We start from the raw sequence: 21,947 nt of genomic DNA, 5'->3' as shown, positions 1-21,947 counted from the left end.
TAGAAATACATAAATAAATTGAAATAGGAATAGTACACGTTCCCTTACGGTATCCTGACACTCTATATAAATTACATATATATATATGTTTGTATGAAGTTCATAAAGTGGTGATGTAGCTAGTGATGAATTTCCTATTCTTTAAATCCGTTATGCAACCCATATATATTTTCAGAGGATTTACAGTATTTTATAATAATTAGAGCGTACTTATTCTTAAAAGAAGAAGAACAGAAATGTTTTTTTTTGTTTTCTTTGGTTTGTTATGTGTACATAGAAAATTATCCACAGTGTAATAGAAAAATTTTTTTTGTTCAAGAGGATTTTAAAATTAAATTTATTAATATTACTTAAGGTCGCTCCATTGTTGTAGGTTAGTTTCCGTTATAGTTTTAATTCATCAACTTGTGGTGGAAAACGTGATTGCCCCTGTTTTATTGGGTCGAATTTCTTACAGAGAAAATCCCAGTAACTTGAGGTCGGTTGAGCTTTTCAATGTGCCGCGTCATAGTACAGACATAAAATGCAGTCATCATTTAATGCTTCTTTCTATGTAGCTGTAAAACTTAACTATGTTTAAGTAAATTAGCTACAATTTTATATACATACTGTACTATATGAATTGTAAACAAGTTAATGTTAAAATAAGTTTCATAATATAAAATTTGTATTACGATTTGGCGTGTTCATTATGACAATTAAAAATTATAAACAAAAGAGAACTGTTCGCTGTCAACAATCCTATATTGTATGTATTAAACCAATGTTTAATTATATTTTCATGAGGTTAGAAACTATAGATATACGTACTTATACAAGTATTCCATGATAATTTTTTCCTTTCAAGTCTATGAAATTAAAATTCTTAATTTAAATAATTTTAAAATGCAAAATATTTCTTGTGATTCATTAAAATTAACATGTCGCTTTGATCCCTTGTTTACGCTATATTATTAAAGTATAACTAAAAGAATTTTATACCTATAAAAAGACCGCCGATTATAATGTGTACACTGTTATACGTGCACTAAAATTTATTGCAATCTTTCCCAATTAATTTTTTTTTTAAGAAATTCAAGTAAAAAAAGAGTAGTATGTGTGCATCTTTAATGTGTTTCGCCTCTTCTTCTGTCTATACTTTAATGTTAAAAAATATTTTCTCCTAATTATAATGACATAAAAAGGAAAATTGCATATATACAACAAGTAAGCGAAAAAATAATAAATTTTCTTGCGTCACATCCGGTAATTTTATTAATTGAAAAACAAAATAACAATAATAATAAATCAAGAAAAAAATTCAATCTAAATCAATTAGTGGAATAACGCAAACTTAGCGTGAAATTTCTAACTATAAAACAGAATCATTCTGCAAATTCTATGTAAAAATGCTAATAATTTTAATTTAATTAAATAAAGTTGGGTCAAACCAATAGTTTGTATTGTAGCACTTTTCCCTTCAACAAGTGAAAATTCTGTAACAGTCTACGAGCATGTATACCTATCACACTATTAAAATTATTTTCATTCATATACAAAACTATTTCTAGGATTGCATATATTTAGGATGATGCATACATGCAGTCTTTGAAATAAAGCAAAAATTAATATAAAGTGGGGTTAACATAATGCTCGATTTTAAGGATTAATTGTGTGAGTTAAGAAAAATAATTATATTTTTTAATGTTATGGAATTTACCATTAGCTTTTCGTGTTTATAGAAATTTGAAAACGTTTGCGGTTTCGGAAATATAAGGCGCCAAAAATTCAAATTTTACAAATTTCAAGAGGCGATAACTTGAGAGGGGGTGGAGATGGAAAAAAATTTTTTTCTAACGAAATAAACTATTTGTTAATGTCTATAAGTCACTAAAATTTCAAGCTTCTACAGGCTGGGGTCTAGAAGAAAAATGACATCAAAAATTTGGAAAAAAAGGACTTTAGATAACGGTAAATTTGAACGGCCATTTTGTTTTTCTAAATTTTGACGATAGCATACCGCGCTAGGGGAAGCAAGCCACTGCCTTTCTGCGTTTGCAAAATTTCAAAAATGCTTATGGTTTCATTGCAACAAATAGTTAAAATAGGCCATTTTTAGTGCTTTGGGGGGGTATAACTTCTAGAGGGGGGGAGATAGGTAAAAATTTTGTTCTACAAAAATTAGTTTCTAGTAAAAATCTATGTACGTACAAAATTTCAGCTTTCTATCTTCAAGGGTGTAGAAGTTTTGTAAACAGACACACGGACAGACGGACGGACGGACGGACGGACGGACAGAGTGAAACTAATAAGCACTTTTTTTCAAAATTTTTTTGGAAAAGTGCTAAAAATAAAGGACCAATCCTTTTTATTTCAAAAAATCAATTAAATTTCTTTTGATTTTAATCTATTGAAACTTAATTTACAATACGATATAGAAATATTAAGAGTTTATTTTAAGATCACTTTTATCTTTACATTCAACTTTATGAGAACTGATTAAATAATAATGGGAATTATTAAACTATAAAAAGAAATAAGTATTTATAAAAGAATTTTATTACTATTTTAGTATCTCAAGTAATTACAGGTCTCAAATAATATTTAATTGCTTTTATACGAACAATGCATACCTGCACTTAAACGGCACTGCAATTACACGGTTTATAAGAATTTTTCTTCACAGTATGGTAATATCTTAGCATACAACCTTCCCGTAATTAAGTTTACAAGTTGCAGAATTAATTAAAAGTCTTACATTTCTTCTATTCTCTTTGAATATCAAAATCTTATATTTTCTCTTTTTCTCTTTGAATTTCAAATTTAATTATATGTAACGTATACATGTTTTCTGATTAAAAGAGTAGCACGCAATTAATTAAAACAATAATCCAAAAACGTAAACATAAGAAAAGAGAACGCGTTCTGAGATATTTGTGACGTCACAAATATTTATCTAATTGAAGTCTTCAATTAGATTTCCAGTTATTCTCATTTCCTTAATTGAATTATTCACAATATTTTGTTTTCTTTGTTTATTAATATTTAAAGAGTTTTTAAAAACTAATTCAACTAATTTGCTATCTGTAAAGTAATCGGTAAAAAAGCGTTTTTCTTGTGCAACAAATATTACTTTTGAGCAATAACGTTTGATAAAAATCGAATTTCTTAATTTATCTCACCCCTGAATAACGCCCTTTCATATATTCCAATTCTGCCAAACCATTTATCATTCCAATTATATATTAGCTCTATATGCACACATTTCAAAAATCTAACATACTACAATATAAGTATATATATAACAGATTAACTTGAGCATACAGGTATTTAGATTGCCTATCCAAAATTACATATTACTTAAAATGTCCTTGAAATATTTTACTTATTTTATGAGAACACACGTCATTTCCCGGTTTTTTTTAAATAATTTTAAGAACGTAGCTATATAGTAGCTTTATAAATTTTACGCTTAATTGTTATACTAATGAGAATTGTTTTTTAAAATAATTTTTATGATTTTTTTATGATAATGTTCATGCCTTTTTCTTTTACAAAATATTATCATAAAAAACCGGATAAATAATAAGAAAATAACAAAAGTAAAAAAAAAAGCAAAGACCTCGTAACATAATCAAAATCAGATAATCCACAGCCAAACCAATTGATCCAACCCAGAATCATATAAGAATCATATCGTGTATAACTGAAACAAAAACACCATTCAGACGCCTTAATAATTTTGATTAAATATTCTTCTGCCTCAGTTTTCGCAATTCAGAAAAAAAAAACACCAGAGTCCTTATAAAATTCCCAATAAAATTATGTACAATCATATATACGAAAATGGTATATATTATATTAAATATATGCTATATGTGTGTATGTTAAGTAGGTATATTAGAAAAAAAAACAAAATAGCACACCTTGTCAACATAATTTTCGTGATTTTCAATCGTTAAAATGAAATTTTAACATTTTTGCAAATCCCAGCTAGGTGGTAAAAATTAATGAAAATAAATGGTAAGATCATATAAAAAATGTTAAAAAAAAAAAGTAAAAGAAGAAAAAAATTGAAAAATAAATAAAATTTACTGTTATTTCATTTACAGACACCATTAGGGTCCTTAAAATGAAAAAATATTTACCCACGTAGGTAATATAAAATAAAAAATTTTTTACCCACGTGGGTAAATATTACCATGTTATTACCCACATGGTAACTTCCAATGTGTATCCATATTATGAAATTCTCAGAATTTACATTGTAAGCTAATGAATAAGAGCTACTACACCCCTTACAAAAAATGCATGACATATTTTAATCAAATATTGCCTAATTAATAACATAATCTAGAACACGGAATTGAAGAGTCGATCCAAAAACACAAAGCTTTGAAACTCCTATTTGAATTTTTCATAATTTTATAACTCCTGTTTTGGATAGATTCATAATTTGTGCTCATTGCCAACTAATATCTCAATATTAATAGAATTGAGTCTTTAAATTTCGAATTCGGTGAAAACCTCAATTTGAAATGGTGACCCTACTTATTACGCTCCAAACTCAAACAGTCCTTAAATTTCTTACTTATGTAATGACACATTAAAACGTTCTAAAATTAATTTCATTTCTCAGTTAAGGTGGCGGAGACGCAAGTCATAATTAAGGTGTTTTTTTTAACAAATCAAATTTAATTCAAGTGCCCATCTATAAATAAAATTCATTCAAATTAAACAAATTGTTAAGTAGCCAATAAAATAAATTTAAATGTCATGTAAAATATAAATCAAAAATTATGGTACACCTTATATTATGAAATGTGACAGAAAATTACTGTTCTTTTAACTGTATTTCTCATTCATATTTCAATTATTTAGCCCTGACACATAAATGGAAAAACAAAAAATAAAGAAAAGGACAAAAACAAAATTCCTTTTCGCGAATATAAATAAAAATTTTTATTTTAATATCTAGTCAAAATATTAATGAAAAAATAAATTATTTTTAATTTCTCTAAACATTCAATTTACATTACATACTTTTTGTATATATTTTTATTACATACTTTATTTTAGAATGAAATAAAAATTAATATTTATTGCATGTGCTTTAATTTCTAAAAGGGAACAAAAAAAAAAAAGAATTTAAGAGCTTAAATCAAAGCGGGTGCCTCACAATTTATTTTAATAAATTTTATTTCCTTATTTCATTTATTTTACTAAAAATTCTTTTAAAACAGCACTGTTTTTTACGTAACGTAGGTTAGGAAGAGAGAAAAAGAATAAGGAAGAAAAATGACGGAAAATAAAAAGACAACCATCACTTTAATACGAAAAAAATTTTTGTTTAATTCAAGGTTCTTATGGTTTAACAGTACGAATTTTAAATAAAAAACATTTTATACGTACAAGTCAGAGTTGGAGGGGGGGGAGAAATATAAATACCCATTATATAGATAGATAGATACCCAATAGGAAGCCACACAATCAGGTAGTGACTATTTGAATTAGCGATCAAATACTTCGAACCTCCCAAGTATTTTTCAGACGGAAATACACCCTATGGAAAGATTCAATTTAACCTGGATAGATATTATTATGAATGTAATATAGCAATAATGTCCGACAGTCGCGCTGCCATAAATGAACTAGATTCCTACCAGATTCCCTCTAACTGAATCAGAACAATCGGATCATTCAGTGAAATCGGATTGTGCTGAGTGCCGGAACACCTTGATGTAAGACGAAATGAAAAAGTAGATATACTGGAAAAGTGGAGGCTAATTTCCGGATCAAACTGGGCTTAATGACTGTGATTAATGATCCATAAGAGAAGACGATGCTCGGATGGACCGTAGCTGATACGCCTCTTGTTGTGGAATATTTCTCCAGAAAAGTTATCCGTATTAAATAAAAATGGGCGTCTCAAGGGGGTGTTCTCTATGTGAACTTATGAATTTATTTTAAAAGCTAAAATTTTTCACTAGAACCTTAAGTTACCCTACCACACTATAGTGATATTCAATTAAAATATCAATCCAAGTAATAGTAATAATTTTTACATTCTCCAAAATTTAAAAATTCGGCTAGAAAAAAATCACATATTCGGAACGGATCAAATCACTTTAAAGCCGTCATTTTTACATTTTTTTGCTCTTTCTTCTGATTTTTTGTTTTCTTTATTATTTATAATAACTTTTACATCGTCTTTTTTTATAATATTTTAAATCCATTTTTTTTTCTCCATCAAAAAATAAAAGTGGATTAAAAATGTCAGTAAATACAATTTCAACATTAATCAAACTAATTTAAGCATTAATCCTACAATTTTTTTATTTTAGTAATTTTATTTTTGGAAAAAAAGAAAACTTGACATTTAGTATCGCTAAAATAGATTTATTAAACTCAAAAAAAAAAATAGCAAAAAAATTTGTTGAAATTAAGAATAATGACAGAAAAATTTTATTGATTTTTTTTTTCTTTTTTTTTTTTTAATATAAATCTAAAGTCAGTCACCTCATGTATATTAAAAAAATTAATATTTTTTGCGAAAAAAAAGAAAGTGGAAAAATTTTTTGCAAATTATTATTAAATTTTAAAAATATTTTTTTATTTTTCACAGATGTTGTTTATTATTGTTTTTGATGGAGAAAAAAAATGGTGGAATAAATAGTTAAATAAAAAATAACGGTAAAGGATTTCATAGACGAATTATAATGATTGACGTATATAGACCAAGTTGAAAGAACTTTAAATTACAAAATGGTCACCAAACAAAATTCATGAAAAAATAAAAAAAAATATTAATAAATTTAAATTAGATTTTTAATAACTCTCATATTAAAAGTTCATTTAATAACTGTTATTTGAATTAAAGGAATAAATTTATATTGGTTTGTGTATGTACCGTACTATATTTCATATTAGAGACATTGACCTCCTGCTGTTAATATCTAATTTTGCTAAACAACGAATATGAACACTACATGCTGAATTTGTGCTACAAACGCACCGTCACAACAATTCGTCAAATACAAGGTGTACAACAAGTTTATTTTTAAAAAAGGCTTGTTGGCTGGTGCTCCACGCAAGTTGAGCAAAAAGAATTAATAATATTGTCAACTCAATTGTCAGTTCATTATCCACTACATACAAAAGACGACCGAATTTTCAAGATACGTGGGCTGTCCCAGAATTAAGTAGCCTAACCAAGAAAACACAAAAATTTTGAAAAAAAAGTTAGCCTGGCATAAAAATAGAAATAAGCCCTATCATTTTAAGGATTAACTGTCACACTTTTATTAATTTTTTTTTTTTTCAGATTACCGACTACTAATAGTGAAGCTTTTCAGTAAATTTTTAATATGGATAAAATTGGTCATCGTTATGTCATTCAATATTTTTATTTAAAAGGTCTTAGTCCAGCCGATATCAAAAGTGAACTAGATTCTACACTAGGGGAGTCTGCTTCCTCGTATTTAAGTAAACAAAAGTTGCTTTTCAAAACCGTTTCAATGATGTGCTAAATCTTTTCAATAATTGCAATATTATATTGAATATTTTCAAACTCATATTACTTGGATTTTTTAGACATTTGTATACCAAAGATACCTGTTTAAATCAGTAAATTTCACTTATTTTCACAAAATTAACAAAGTGTGAGCAAAAATAAGTATTTCTAATAAATATTAAGTGACAATTTTAAGAAACGACAAATAGCATTCGGATAGCCATGATTAAATCAACAAAGAATTCGATTCTAAAACAACAATATACGTTAAATAATTTGAAATGCTTCCTTCCTATTGTTCTACAATACAAATGATGTGACAAAATTGAATAAGACTCCTTTAGGCAACACTTTAAATCAAAATCAATTTACCTACCAAAAACCCTCCTATATACTAATACCAGTTTTCGTATTCCATTACAATAAATCCCTATTTTCGTATTATTCAATCAATTATTTTTTATTTAATTCATTTTATTATTAATCTTTTCTTTTTCTAATGTAATTAATATCATATTTTTAACAAGAATTTTTATATTTAATATCGAATCGATTATTTAATATTAAATTTAATATTACCTTCCCACATACACACTCACATGTAAATTCTCTCTTTTCAAAATCAAATATTTTTTTATCAATAAAAAATTTTTATTAATATTGAGAAAAAAACAACACGAAACCTTTTGACTCAAACCACAAAGAACAAGAAATATGATAATTTTGTTTAGAAAAACCTTCCAATTTAAGATTTAATTTACAAGTGTATAAAATGCCTTATTATAATAATTTATATATAGGAACCGCATACACAAACAAAACATAACAAACACATACGCACTTTATTTACAAAATATCAATTGAATTTTATCAATTTGACTCTACTTTTTGAATATTTTATTAAAATCTCTTACCTTCCCAAGGGCATCCATTTATTTCAGCTCTTAAACAAACTGTTCTATCATATTGACTATAAGGATAAATACGAACTTTTGAAGCAAAAATTATTGGTTGCAAGATATTTTCAACTTCACTATATGTATTTATATTTCCAGTTAGGATCTATATAGGAAAATAGAAAAATTTAGGAATTTTTCATCATTATTCTTGTTAAGGAAAATTTTCACTTTTAATAATAATTTTTTTAATATTAAATTACAAACACACAAAATTTAACAAGAAAATGAGCAAAAAAAAATTTTTCATATAAAATTCTCAGCTTGTTTTCTTACCTCTTTTCCTTGAATATTCTTCCATTTAATCCATTTATTAAAACCAGGTCTCCAATATTCTAAAACATAAGCTTCTGTATATTCTTGACCTTGACCTTTACCAAAACGTCCTTGTGTACGTATACTTGTTATAACATGAACTCTTAATAAATCAATTTGTATATAATCCTTTAATGCTCGGGATACAATATATTTGGGGCACCATGCACCACCATTATTATCAATTTTTAGTCTGTAAAATATAACAGAGTATTATTTTCATTTCATATACATAATATTATTTTACATATAAATCATATTACATACATACAAAAATATGACATATAGGGAGAGTGTAGTATATAAAATCAAAAAAAAAAAAAAGAATCAAGTTATTCATCCGAGTAAATAAAGTCTAATATAACAGAAATAGACAAAATCATAAAGTATATACGTTAGGGCTATGGAAGGCATCATAATATTATTGGAGTATTCTTTTGTTCACAAAAAACACATAATATACCGATATACATAATGGCATATATATGTATAAGTGCCTACCATTAAGGGATTTAATTCTTGTTTTTTTTCCATAGTGAAATTTTGAGATTTTTAGGATAATTTATACTAGTACTTTTTATATATTGTGCAGCAGATATATGAGTAGTTACCTAAAACATCCTCAATATTAGAGATTTATATATACAGGCTCATATATGAATAGGGGACTCGTTTATGATAAAGAGGATTACGTATGTAATGTACGCAGCCTTAGGGAAAAATTATATTTTTTTTTATTCTATTTTTTTTTTCTATTTAAGATCGTAGATTTTATGATAATATAGAATAAAATATTATAAAGAATATAAATAGGACTTTTGTAAAGGAAAATTATTATATAAAGAAATATTTTTATAGGGTATATATACAAGGACGTCCACTACACACGTACATTAATAAATGTAAAATATCATGACATATTTATTTCAAGATAAATATTGAGGTCTATTCTTAAACTGCAAGAGATTATATGAACATTTATAAGAAATAGGAAGTGCTTTATAATAAGAATAATCAGAAACTGTGACCATCAGAGAGTAAAATTTTAATGGAGTTACAAAATAGTAACAAGACAATATGATTTCCAATAAGAACATTGATACGTTCAAAGAAAAATTTACATTTAAGATCCAATAAGAGCATTCATACGTTCAAAGAAAAAATTTACAATAATAATGCAAATAATAAAATATGAGATCAATAATAATCTAAGTGTGTGAGGCAAAATCTGTTATCACGTAAGGTCATCCAGTGCTCCGAGAAAAGTAATGTCACATGAAAAAGCGACTTACATAATTGACAAAACGCTAAAACAAAAAATTAAAACTCCTAGAATGGCGTGAATTACTATGAAATATCTGAAAATTTGGTGGAAGGACAACAAAATTAGGAATAGTGACAATTGGAAAGTGACTCACTACGAAATAAGCAAAAAGATAAGTTTAAATCTGGGTAGAGATTCATTTATAAATGATCGGGAAATCTGTGAAACGAAAAGAATAACGGGAGATACGAACCGAATGATGACAAACGGTGAACACGACCAAATCTCACAACAAAAAGAACAATTTATAAATGTATGTATGCTCGTATGTTGAACAATTCAAGTATCGGGTGATTATGTAGGTAATTGTGGTTAATACTTCAAAGTGATTACTATTGATATGTATAATTATTGGTGTACAAAAATATATTGCAAATTCAATAAGCATAGGGCAAGTTTACATAAAATATTCAAGTGTTCTACGGCATTATTTTGTGTCAGAAATTTAAGATATAAATTAATAAACTTATAATCTACACCTAATATAATTTAATATGATATAAAGATAGAAATTAATTTAATAATGACTTTCAATTATGATTTTTATCAGCTAAGCTGCATTAATTTCTATTCTGTTGTATTTTAATAAACAACTCCTATTTATATACTTGACATAATAAAAATTATGTAGAACACTTAAATTCTAGGCTAAACATATAATTATATACTAATATATCTAGCTGGTATACCAACCACGCAAAATAGAAAGCAATAGAATAAAAAAAAAACAAATCTTTCCCTTAACAAATAAAAATTCACAATATCATTTGAATTTCCCAATACAATTATAACTAATGCGGTAAATATTGGGGTCATAGGCCATCATAACCAACAATAATAATAATAATGATAATAAAAAGAGCAAAATATAACACTAAAATAACACAACCTCACATTTGTAACAAAATTTGTATTTCAAACCACAAAAACAAATTTTTCGTAGATATTTGAAATTTTTGTTTCTTTGTGTTCTTATTTTCTAGTATCAATCATTTCAATTATGACATTTTAACTTTAATAATAATAATAAAAAAAAAATATTTTTTTTTTTATTGACAATTTATTTTCAATATTATTCCTTATCCATTTTTGGGTTGTTGTTAATGTCAATAACTGTAATTAAAGTGCTACTCACTTTTTTTTTTTTGATCAAGAGTATTTACCAATCTATAATATCTAAACAGTTTGTCTATATTTCTGAAACGCCTACAGAGACTTAAAAGAAAATTTTCTATATGGTTGTTCTCGGATTGAAATTTGTTTTCCTTATAAAATTTGATTGACATTTAAAGTAAATAGAAATGTGAATAAAAAAAAAAATTTGTGGTTAAAAAATTCAACAATAGGATATTGAAATTGTAAGAGAAGCAACGCTGAGTTTTGGACAGACAAAGAATAAGGAAGGGTTTAATAATGCAAATGTGTAAAAAACTAATAGACTAGCAAAGATGATACCATTTTCCAGCTTATATAATCAGAACTATAGTTTGGGAAATTAGAAGATCCAGAAAAAATAGTTCTATACAGCTGGTTTTTCCAAGCGAAGGATCTTGGAGAAAAATGCGACAAAAAAATGTGTGATTTAGAGCTATTATATAAGAATGGGTTGGAAATATTGGAATTTTCAGGAGTTTCTTGATGGGGCCATTCATTTTCAAAGAACGACAAAGTAAGCTACACATTTAGAACGACAGGTCTCAGGGGAAGAAATCCGCATGTACATTCTTAGGGATTTTAGACGGGTCATCGACAAAGGCACAGCAGAGCCATTGTGATGGACAATTATCGGTGTTTTTCGTGACGGAATGTTCTTACTATGAACCAAATACCAAGGAAACTACAGATTTTATGGGCGGTCAATGCATTAATACAAATTGATGGAAACATATACAGAATTATACATAGTATTTCAACATATTTTTCATTCGTGTTATAATATCTATCGCATTACACATCCTGAAAAGTTGAAGCTCCAACATTGCATTTTCTTTTTCTTGTTTCTTCTTGCATGTATTATAAATGAAATGACAAAAATGTCATATAGCTAATGTTTCCTTAACCGTTTATAATAAAAGTACACAAACACAAATACAAATAGAAATTTAATAGAATGAACACCTTTGAATCTTTTATTTATTAACTATACAAAATCTCTTCTTTCCTATACCAATTTTGCTGAAATAGTATGTAGACTCTATTTGGAATATTTGATATTTATTACTGCCATTATTATTATTATTTTCATTATTACTATTTTCATTATTATTATTTCTGATTAAAAATTTATTTATAAAAAAAATATTCTCAAGAGTCAATCAAAAAAGGCGAAAATTTATTTATATACAAATAAAATAAAATGTCCATTAATTCTATACCTTAAGATATTTTTTGAAGGTATAGAATATTTTTATATACATATGTATGTATATATAGAAAATAATTTACGAATATATGGTAATAATGACATGCACTATAATATTTTAAAAGAAATTTTAATACCTACGCTTATATACAGGTATTATACTAATGGTATTCGTATATATCGTATATAAGATTTCAAATAACAGTGCGTTACTAGGAAAATTGGTGTAGATTTCTACCAAACTAAAAAAAAAAGGTTTATTCAAAAGAATACTTGGTTAATAATTATTCAAGCAAGTATGTCAAGTACATTACTATTGTTATTCAGAACAGAAATTTGATCAATAATATTTTGGCTCCACTTCTCCGCTGCTCAACAAAGTAGTTCTGCTTATTTTTGAAATTATTAAATCCATTAACGCCATGATATTATTAAGACTAGCTTAAAATTTGACGACTACCGTCGACATCCAGGAAAACAATAGGACAATAAACATTAGAGGTTCAAATCAGGCCAAATTCTCTCACTTATCTCTCCGTAAATTCGTATTTATTTTCGAATCCGTGAATTAACTTCTTGATATGAAGTGCTATTAGGGCTAAAGCTTTATCAAATTCAATTTTCTGTCATAAAATCACTCCGGATCCTATTCTGTTTTCAAAAACCAGTCCTTAAAATCAATACATTTGGCGATTGATCTTTTTCTTGTAAATCTTTTAGAGGGTATTCCAAAATTTTACTCTCCATGTATTCAGTTTTACTAAAATTCCATTAAAATACCCTTTTTTGCACTTCTTAACATCGATAGCAGCAGTTTAACTTTTTCAAACGTTAAATACACCATTCTGCACTGTACTACAGTGAATATATTTAATAGACTACGAGTATTGAGTAAGAAATGAAAAATCACTTAAAGTTTTATTAAACAAGCAAATATTGTGTTCTTGTCCCATAGGTACACATGCAATATCAATTTTTTTTATTAACCAATTTTCTATTTTATTTTCTTTATTGGAATTTAATTAAAACTTTTCCAAATGATAAAAAATGTCATTGCCTGATCGACGGTGATATTTTTTATATTTTCATTTTAAAATTCTAAATGCATTTTTAATATTATTTTGTATACATTTATAGTAAAAGAAAATTTTATGTGCATTGGCACAATGCAATCTACATACGAGTATATGTATACGAGTAGAATAATTGAATAAAAATATAGTAAAATGTAATATGCCAGAAGTTTGGCAGGAAGATTGCAAAAAACGTCTTTCCTGATTTGAATGATTAATGAACTAATAGACTTTTTAAGTAAAAATGTACTGCTTGTACAATAAAGAAAATAAACATTTTGGGATTTTTGTATAATATTGCTATTTGCATTTAGATTTAAGATATGTGTATGTAGATGTTTCGGGTTCAAATGTTAATTATATTATTGTATAGGTAATTCTTTTGCAAAATAATTTCAATTTTCAACAATATCAATTTATTTCTGATTTAAAATAATGTAAACAATTAAATTGAAATGAAAAATGAGATTCATGCATTCTTAATAAATATTCCAGAATTCTGGATTCTGGAATATTTAACTAAGAAATAGCTAGTTAATTATATTGTAAATGAACATACGATCATGAAATCTGATAACACTTTAACGGACATTGAATGCATTGTGAGTAAATAAAGATTCCCTAAAATTTCTTCAAACCGCAATGGAATATTGATAAACGTATTGCTTAGATTAAGCATGAACTATAATAACGTTACAATAAGGTTTTTAATTAGAGTTTATTAGTGTGGGAAACAAGATATATTTATTTATTTATAGTCATCCTAGTCATCGGCTCATTCTTACCATAAATCGTATTGTGATGATGACAACATTGAAAAACTCTACCGACAGTAATTACCTCGCAACAGCACAAACGTTTCTAAATCCATCAACAATAGCCTATCCTCATAGAGCGGTAAGCGAAGAGAATCAAACTCAAACCACGCAATGCTAAATGGGGAAATTTATTCTGAATAGATTCGATGGCAGAAATATTCACAGCACGGTCAGTTGTCCGAACCTGATATAAATTTTTATAGTTGTGTCTTTCATTATTAGAAAACTAATAAATGGGTACAATTTTTAATATTTTTGATAAAAATTAAAGGGTACGACAATAATTGTGAATAATTGACTGACCAATCACAGGAAATTATTTTTAATATCAAAAATTCATAAAATTATGTCAAGGCCTACAAGATTCATCTTAATTATTATAAAAATATTCATTATATTTTTTGAAATTAATTCTATATAGTTACTCACAATCTACTTAGTACTTGACCTGAAAATATTGGAGTTTTGGTATTATTATTATTATAAGGGTAGATAGAATATATAAGGGTAGGTAATCTTTGTAAATATTTTTAATTTAATAATATTAATTTACAAGTTTGTTGTCCACTAAAATATGATATGAGTATATATTAAATATTTTAAAGTGTCTTTTATTAAGTTATAAATGAAATGGGTTAAGGTAAGGTGGTGATTAAATTCAATTTTTTCTATTATAATTACTTAACTAAAGTAAGATGTCAGATCTTAAACAAAACTAAGTACTTAAGGACGACTTTATTTTTTATTTTAAAATAAACTCCAAATTTTCTTTTATCTTTCAAATTAATCATTTATTTATATTTGTTTTTACATTTTTTTAAGTTGGGTTAACGAAAGTTAACGAAATTTGATAGAAACATAATTTAACGAATAGTCAATAGGAGGTAGAAAGCAAAAAGTGCTCGAAATAAGGCCTCCTATCGGAACTACTCCTTAATTATTTTGTTATTTACGTTAAAATATTTAGGAAATAGGAGCATCATTTTATAAAAATTGCATGTTACCATAGTCTTCATGCAGTGTAGTAGTAGTAACAGTAGTGAGAGAGCGGGACCCTACCTGCGTACCCACGCGAATTCCAGGCATTAGGCCAACAAGAAAACCCATCAAATTAATGGTAAGCCTCAAATTAACACCCAACAACCCCCATGCAGTGTGTACAGTTGAAATAATCGGTAACACTGATTTTAATTTTAATATTATTTAACATTTTTATATGTATCTCTCCCTCTCTCTCCCTCTGTTTACTTACATTATATATTCAAAAACATTGTTCATAATGACTAAAGTACTCATTCATAGAAATTTGAGAACATCTTTTGTCTTTGCACTGTCTCTTTCTTTCTCACTCTCTCTTTACTCATATTGGGTATTCAGAAATAATAACAAAAATGAGAACTTGAAATATTGCATGTTTAGTTGCAAGAAGAATAGTTGAAAAATAATATTATGTAAATAAGCGGAATATTATAAATTTATATAAAACACGCAGAATACAATGAGAATATGGCATTTGTCACAAACAATAACAAAAAAAAAAAACAAAAATTAAATAAAAAATAAAAATTAAATTAAAATGACAGCTCTTAACCCCAAAAAAAAATTATTATATAGCTCACAACAAAAAAAAACAAAAAAAAAAGAAAAAAAAAATTAAAGTTTTTTTTTAAGAAATTCTAGAAAGAAAACCTTCACAAGTCATCAAATATTTTGATGGGTTTTTGAAAAATATCCTTAAATATTTTATGATATTCCAAGAACGTTATCTAGGATGTCCTAGAAAAAAAAAATATAAAAACCAGAAGGAAAAAAAGGAAGAAATGCAAAAAAAAAAATAATTTTTTTTGTAATTTTTATCACAAAAATATTAGTTGAGTTACATGACACAAATGAATACCATGGAATAACTATGCCATGGATATGCAATATAAAGTTGTTCAGTACATGTATGAGAGCTGAGTTCAAATAAAGTTTTTCAGAATTACTAAAAGGTGTTGACTAATATCGAATAAGATTTTTAATTTCTAAGTTCAGAATAATTTTTTCTGAGAACAATAACATAACAATTTAAATACACTATAAAAAACCGATTGAAAATTGCTAAAAATATATTCAGCCCTAGGCTGAGGGCTAGATGGATAGATGGCGAAGAAAGTGAATTGCGAATACTAGGAGTTTGAGAATGGTAAAGAAAGCAATAAATAGAACAGAATTTAGGCAAATTGTAAAGAAGGCAAAATCTTGTCACGGGATGTTGTGCCAGAAGAATAAGAAAGACTCAATTAACTGTATACCTTTTTTCCAAAATATCTCGATTAATAGATTATACTCTTTGGCTCAACGATAGGATATTGACGACATGTTATACCCAATTATCATCGATAGTAGCTGCCAAATAATCAAAGTAGCAATTGATTACTTACATATATAAATTCAGAAACACAATCGTATACACGTTATACTTAAAATAAATTTAATGGTATTGTAGATCTGATGATCATTTTCGATATTAAATCATTTATAATCAAATTTATACGCTATAATAATAGAACACATACATACGTACATATTTTATAATTTTGACCGCATATATTTAGATGGTATCCTTATACTTATTTATGCTTAATTTAAGCATATATGAGAGTGTTAAAAATGCAATAAGAAAAATCTATTATGACTTCAATCTTGTACTATATTGTACAAGAATTGTATACCAAGTAATATCCTTATTCCTTTAATATTTCTTGAAGCTTTCTTATTGTTTTTCTTTTTTTCATTTTATTTTTAAAATTTAATACTTCTTGTACCATTCATTGTGTTTTTTTTTTTTTTTTCAATTTTAAATTTCATATTGTATAGTTTTAGGAGCGCATGCTCGCTTCTAACAATTTTTTTGCTTGCTTATATTCCAAATATATTCCTTTTAAAACATAGTTCAACAACATTGAAATATTATTATATAAGCGCAATGTTAATAACTTTTTACAAGGATGCAAAAAAAAAAAATTGAAATATGTATGTTGGTATATGTATGTATAACAAGTATCATAGAGAATATTAAAAATTCTTATATATGAAAATAATATTGGATTCTAAATAGTATATTCTTCTATATTTTCTATATTAAACTTTCTATTCTATAGTTCTATATATGTGGCGTTTGATTTATATTAAAGAATGTCTATGAAAAGTTTTTATTTTAAATGCTAATCCTTTGGTATATTTTTTATTTTATGTTTTTTTATGTTTTGCTTTGTTATGACTAGCAATTTTTTTTCTCAGTGTTCCTTCTTGAATTTTGCTACTAGCATATGTTAAAATGTATATATGGAAATTGTATGTGTGCATGAGAAATATTCTCCATTCTGTTCTCTGTTGTATTCCGCCTTCTGCTAAACTAAAAAAAAATTTCTTTTCTCTTCTTTATTTTATTGCCTTTTCGTTATTGCTTTAGCTCCTCTCTAGTATAACAGCAGTGTTGAAATGTAAAATCTTTAAAAAAATTGTATTTTTTTTAATTATAATGAAAATATTTCATTGTTGCACATATAGTTACTGACTGTTCTAGTATGTACATAGCGACTATTAAAAGATTTACAGGAAAATATATAAATTATATGATTTTTAATTTAAAAGTAAATTTTTCCATTTTCTATAGTTTTCTTTTCAAGTGTGTAGTAGTGCATATCATTTTCTTTTTTTTTTTTCATTAGAAGTTAGAGTTATAGATTTTTTTTTTCTAATTTCAAGAAATAAGGAAAACGTGTAATGACTGGACGGTTTTTGGACTACTGTACGTGGTATAGAAAATTAAAATGAAATGTAAGGCGGCTATGTTAAATATTCGTTTTAAATGAGTTTTTAGGAATTCAATTTTAATATTCTTTTGAAAATTAAAAGATCAGCTGTTACAATCGATATCTAAAGTAATATGCTACTCTTTTGCGCGCACATTCTTGTACAAAATTATGCATCGCCTAAAACTAGCAGTCAGCAACATAGAAAGAGGCTGTCCTTCATACTACCACTTAAAACTCATACTACCACTTAAAATGATTTGGATTAAAAAAAGCAGTGTTTAAAAACAAGAAAAAAAACCATCCGAGACCCCTGACGACATGTTTAGCTATAGTGAAACAATACCCTGTACCTTAAGACTAAACCCCCCAAGTTTTGCAAACAAAACTCCTACACGTCCACAAAACCGCCGTTGCTCTTTCGATGAGCCTGTCAATATAAGTATTCCAGGAGAAGCAATCATCTAGGGTTACCCTCCATTCGCTTTATCTCCGTAGAGTACGCAATTATGCGCTCACCAAATAGAGTTGGACCAACTAATTGTTCCCTGCTCCTACATTTTGTGAAGGCAAATAATTTGATTTTGCTGGGATTAATATTTAGCCCCAACTAGATATTAATAAATGAATAACTAACTTTGCTCCAGAATTCCTTTGATTTGATCCGGGTTTCTTAGGAAAAATATTCTATAATATAATTATTTTTTGAATTATTCCAAATTCATTATGAACTTCGGTTGAAAGTAGAAAAATTTAAAGATTGAATTGAATAATTTTAAGAATTCTATAAAAAAAATAAATCATAAAATCTAAACTAGAACACAGGAAACTTGATTATTTTCAATTTATATTAAATAAATTTTTTTCAAGTTTCATTTTGTATAACATGCAATCAAAACTACTTCAAATAAGTCGTTCAAATTTTTCATTTTAAATCTTGTATGCATACTTATTATACCGTTATTAAGATTACATTTATTTTAACAAAACACAAATATCCGCGGCAATGCTATTTTTTTTTTTGTAATCATGATTTTTAATTCTAGATTTTTTCCATTTTATGCATTTTGAATTCATTGTTAAAATATTTTTCTTATTTAATTTTTTTTTGTAATCCTTACACGTAATATTAAATAATTTAACATATTCCATATAGCAAGGGGAGTAAAAAAAACATTTTCTTTCAACATTAACAGAACAGTTATTTTTCTATTTCTGTACTAAAGGAATAGTAAAATTAATAAGGAAGTATACAAGGAGAAAAATATGCGCATTAAAAGAAGAAGAAGAAAAAAACACTAGTAGTAGAAAATATAGGTATACTTTCATATATAACTATAAATGAGTGGATAAACAAGTTGTTACAAAACTATTATAAAAAATATAATAATAATGTAGGTACGTGCATGGAAGAATTCTTAAAGGAATATTTTTTTTTTCATAAATTCTTTGTAATTTTCCGCACAAACATTTTGCATGCTATACACATACACTAAAACACACAGGTTATATTTCCCTCTGTGTTCCTCAATTTTTCATTTAGAAACTAAAATTAGTTGAAAAAGGAAGAAAACAAAAACTTATATAACAAATATAACGGTATGAAAATATCCTTCTTTAATATTTTGTGTTATACCATATGAATAATATGCAATATGGTCCTATATATATCTATACTAAAATATGAGTATACTTCCGACAATAAATAAACTAAAAATAAATTAAAATACTTGAGAAAAAAAAAAGGAAATCAACGCATAAACATACCTTGCATGTTGTGGGCCAACATTTCCCATATCATGTGCTGAGCTTGCTGTTATTTGAAAATCAGCTATTGATCCAGATTCCATACCCAATGGATTATTGCATGTTGCTATAAATATATTGTAATTTAAGGAATTAAATTAATAGTTATAAGTGTAAGGACAAGAATGAAATACAAAAGTATGTATGTGTAACTGTTATAAATATTTATGTACAACTGTATCATAGTTAAAATGATGACTGAAAATTATATTTAAAAATAATTTAAAATAATGAAAAAGTTTTAAAGTAATTTCACTTTCAGAATGACTAGGCTAGACGTTATAGTGCTGGATTATTAAAGACGCAAGACTATGGAAGATAAACCTTATCACTATCAAATGAATTTGACTTACTTTTAGGATTAATATTGTGGAATTGAATTTTATCGGAATAGTCATAAGTGTAATTGGTTTGAATACATTTATGAAACAATATTTTTGTTTAGTCGTTATATTTGAGGATCAAATTACATTAGTAATCACTTTTGTTGGAATGTTGGCGTTGTAGTCTAGTCTCCTCAATATTACACTTGATTATTACAAAATTTATAAATAATTTGAAATGCGTTCATTTTTACAAGAATGGTACGTAATGCTTTACAGGAATAAACTGTGCTATATTTAATAAAATCGAGAAATAAATTAAGTGTTTAGTTCAAAACCTAATAATTTCTATAGTCCACAATAATTTTTAATAGTATCATAACATTCCAAAATCAGTGCAAATTAATTATTTTAAAAATATCATGGTCTACGCCCAAGCAATTTAAAAAGTAAATTTAAGAGTCTTAAGCAATATAAGACGTCTTTTTCTGTCAATTGTATTGACAAATCTGAGAATTGTCTATAAAATTTAAAGTCTTTCTCAAATCAGTGCAAAATCAGCTGTGGTTTTTGAAAATTATGTCTGAGGATTTTGTAATATCTTAAGCACATTTCCAATTTTTTTCGTTTGTATATTTATTTTTATAAATTTATTAAAAACTTACCTAAATCCAAAGCATTCACTTGATTTCTTTGAAATATTGAAAAAATTATTAAGAAAATTCCCATTAAATATTTAAACTTGAATCGCGATTTATAATATTGATGGCTATGATGATGAAAAGGTGCAAATAAGTCTTCATTTGATTTAAATAATTCTAAAGTGACCATTTTGACAAGTTTCTGTGATTTTTCTTTAATTTATGTGTTCTTTTTTTATATTTTATATTGCAAGTCTATAATTTGATTGATTTATTAAATGCCACAAATCATTCCTAACACTTTTTTAATTTTCTTCTTCTTTTTTCAAATATGAAAGTATATTCTAGCTTATTTAAAATTCCACGAACGTTTTCCAAGTGTTTGTCAATATTTATTTTTAATTTTTTTTTTATTTTTAATTTAATTTTTAATTTATGATCTCAAAAGTGTTATGCAGATGTTTTGAACAGAAAATTGCAATGTTTCCTTCTCTTAAACAATTCTGATTATTTTTATAATTTAATTATTTTATTATGCGTATCCTATATTGTGCAATTCCTTTAAAAATTGATAGTCTGAAATGAAAATAAAATAAAAAATGAAAATTTGATTAAAATTTTTAATAGAAATAATTTTTATTTTAAAGAATATTGTAATTAAAATTTTCCCTGACCTGATTAAGTCTAATAATTTTTTATTTAATTGAACTTCAAAACAAATTGAACTCATTCAACGTACTTCACTCAACGTACTGTCAAACTAGAAATTCAATATTCTCTCATATTTTCAAATAATTTCTCATTTTTTCCTCAACTCATTATTATGAAATATTTTATTATCATAATTAGCATATACTGAACTTGTCATCTACCAAAACAAATGACATATAATATATTTTCTCTCTCAGAATTGTGGTATAGTGAGTAAATTAAGCCGCTAATAGTAAAAAGATACTGCCATTTAATACTTGGCCAATAGAAGGCATCATTTTACAATATATTCTTGCTCAAATTTCGTTGAAGAAATTCACGGATCCACC

General features: G+C 26.2%; 1 protein-coding gene across 2 annotated transcripts in view; it reads right to left on the bottom strand.

Annotated features, from left to right (window-relative positions):
* LOC129616067 (discoidin domain-containing receptor tyrosine kinase B-like) overlaps nucleotides 1-21,217 on the bottom strand; it is a 43,962-nt gene extending 22,745 nt beyond the window's left edge. For both annotated transcript variants that reach the window (XM_055531536.1, XM_055531544.1), the window contains exons 1-4: nucleotides 20,932-21,217; nucleotides 19,905-20,010; nucleotides 8,725-8,956; nucleotides 8,407-8,554 (exon numbers count right to left, since the gene is read on the bottom strand). In XM_055531536.1, the coding sequence (XP_055387511.1) occupies nucleotides 8,407-8,554; nucleotides 8,725-8,956; nucleotides 19,905-20,010; nucleotides 20,932-21,097 (652 nt within the window). In that variant the 5' untranslated portion in view covers nucleotides 21,098-21,217. The remainder of the gene's footprint in view (nucleotides 1-8,406; nucleotides 8,555-8,724; nucleotides 8,957-19,904; nucleotides 20,011-20,931) is intronic.
* Between the last annotated feature and the right edge of the window lie 730 nt (nucleotides 21,218-21,947).

The sequence above is a fragment of the Condylostylus longicornis genome, unplaced genomic scaffold (genome assembly GCF_029603195.1).
Source record: "Condylostylus longicornis isolate FDR11 unplaced genomic scaffold, ASM2960319v2 ptg000005l, whole genome shotgun sequence".
NCBI lineage: Eukaryota > Metazoa > Arthropoda > Insecta > Diptera > Dolichopodidae > Condylostylus > Condylostylus longicornis.
This window is presented reverse-complemented; position numbering and strand designations above follow the sequence as displayed.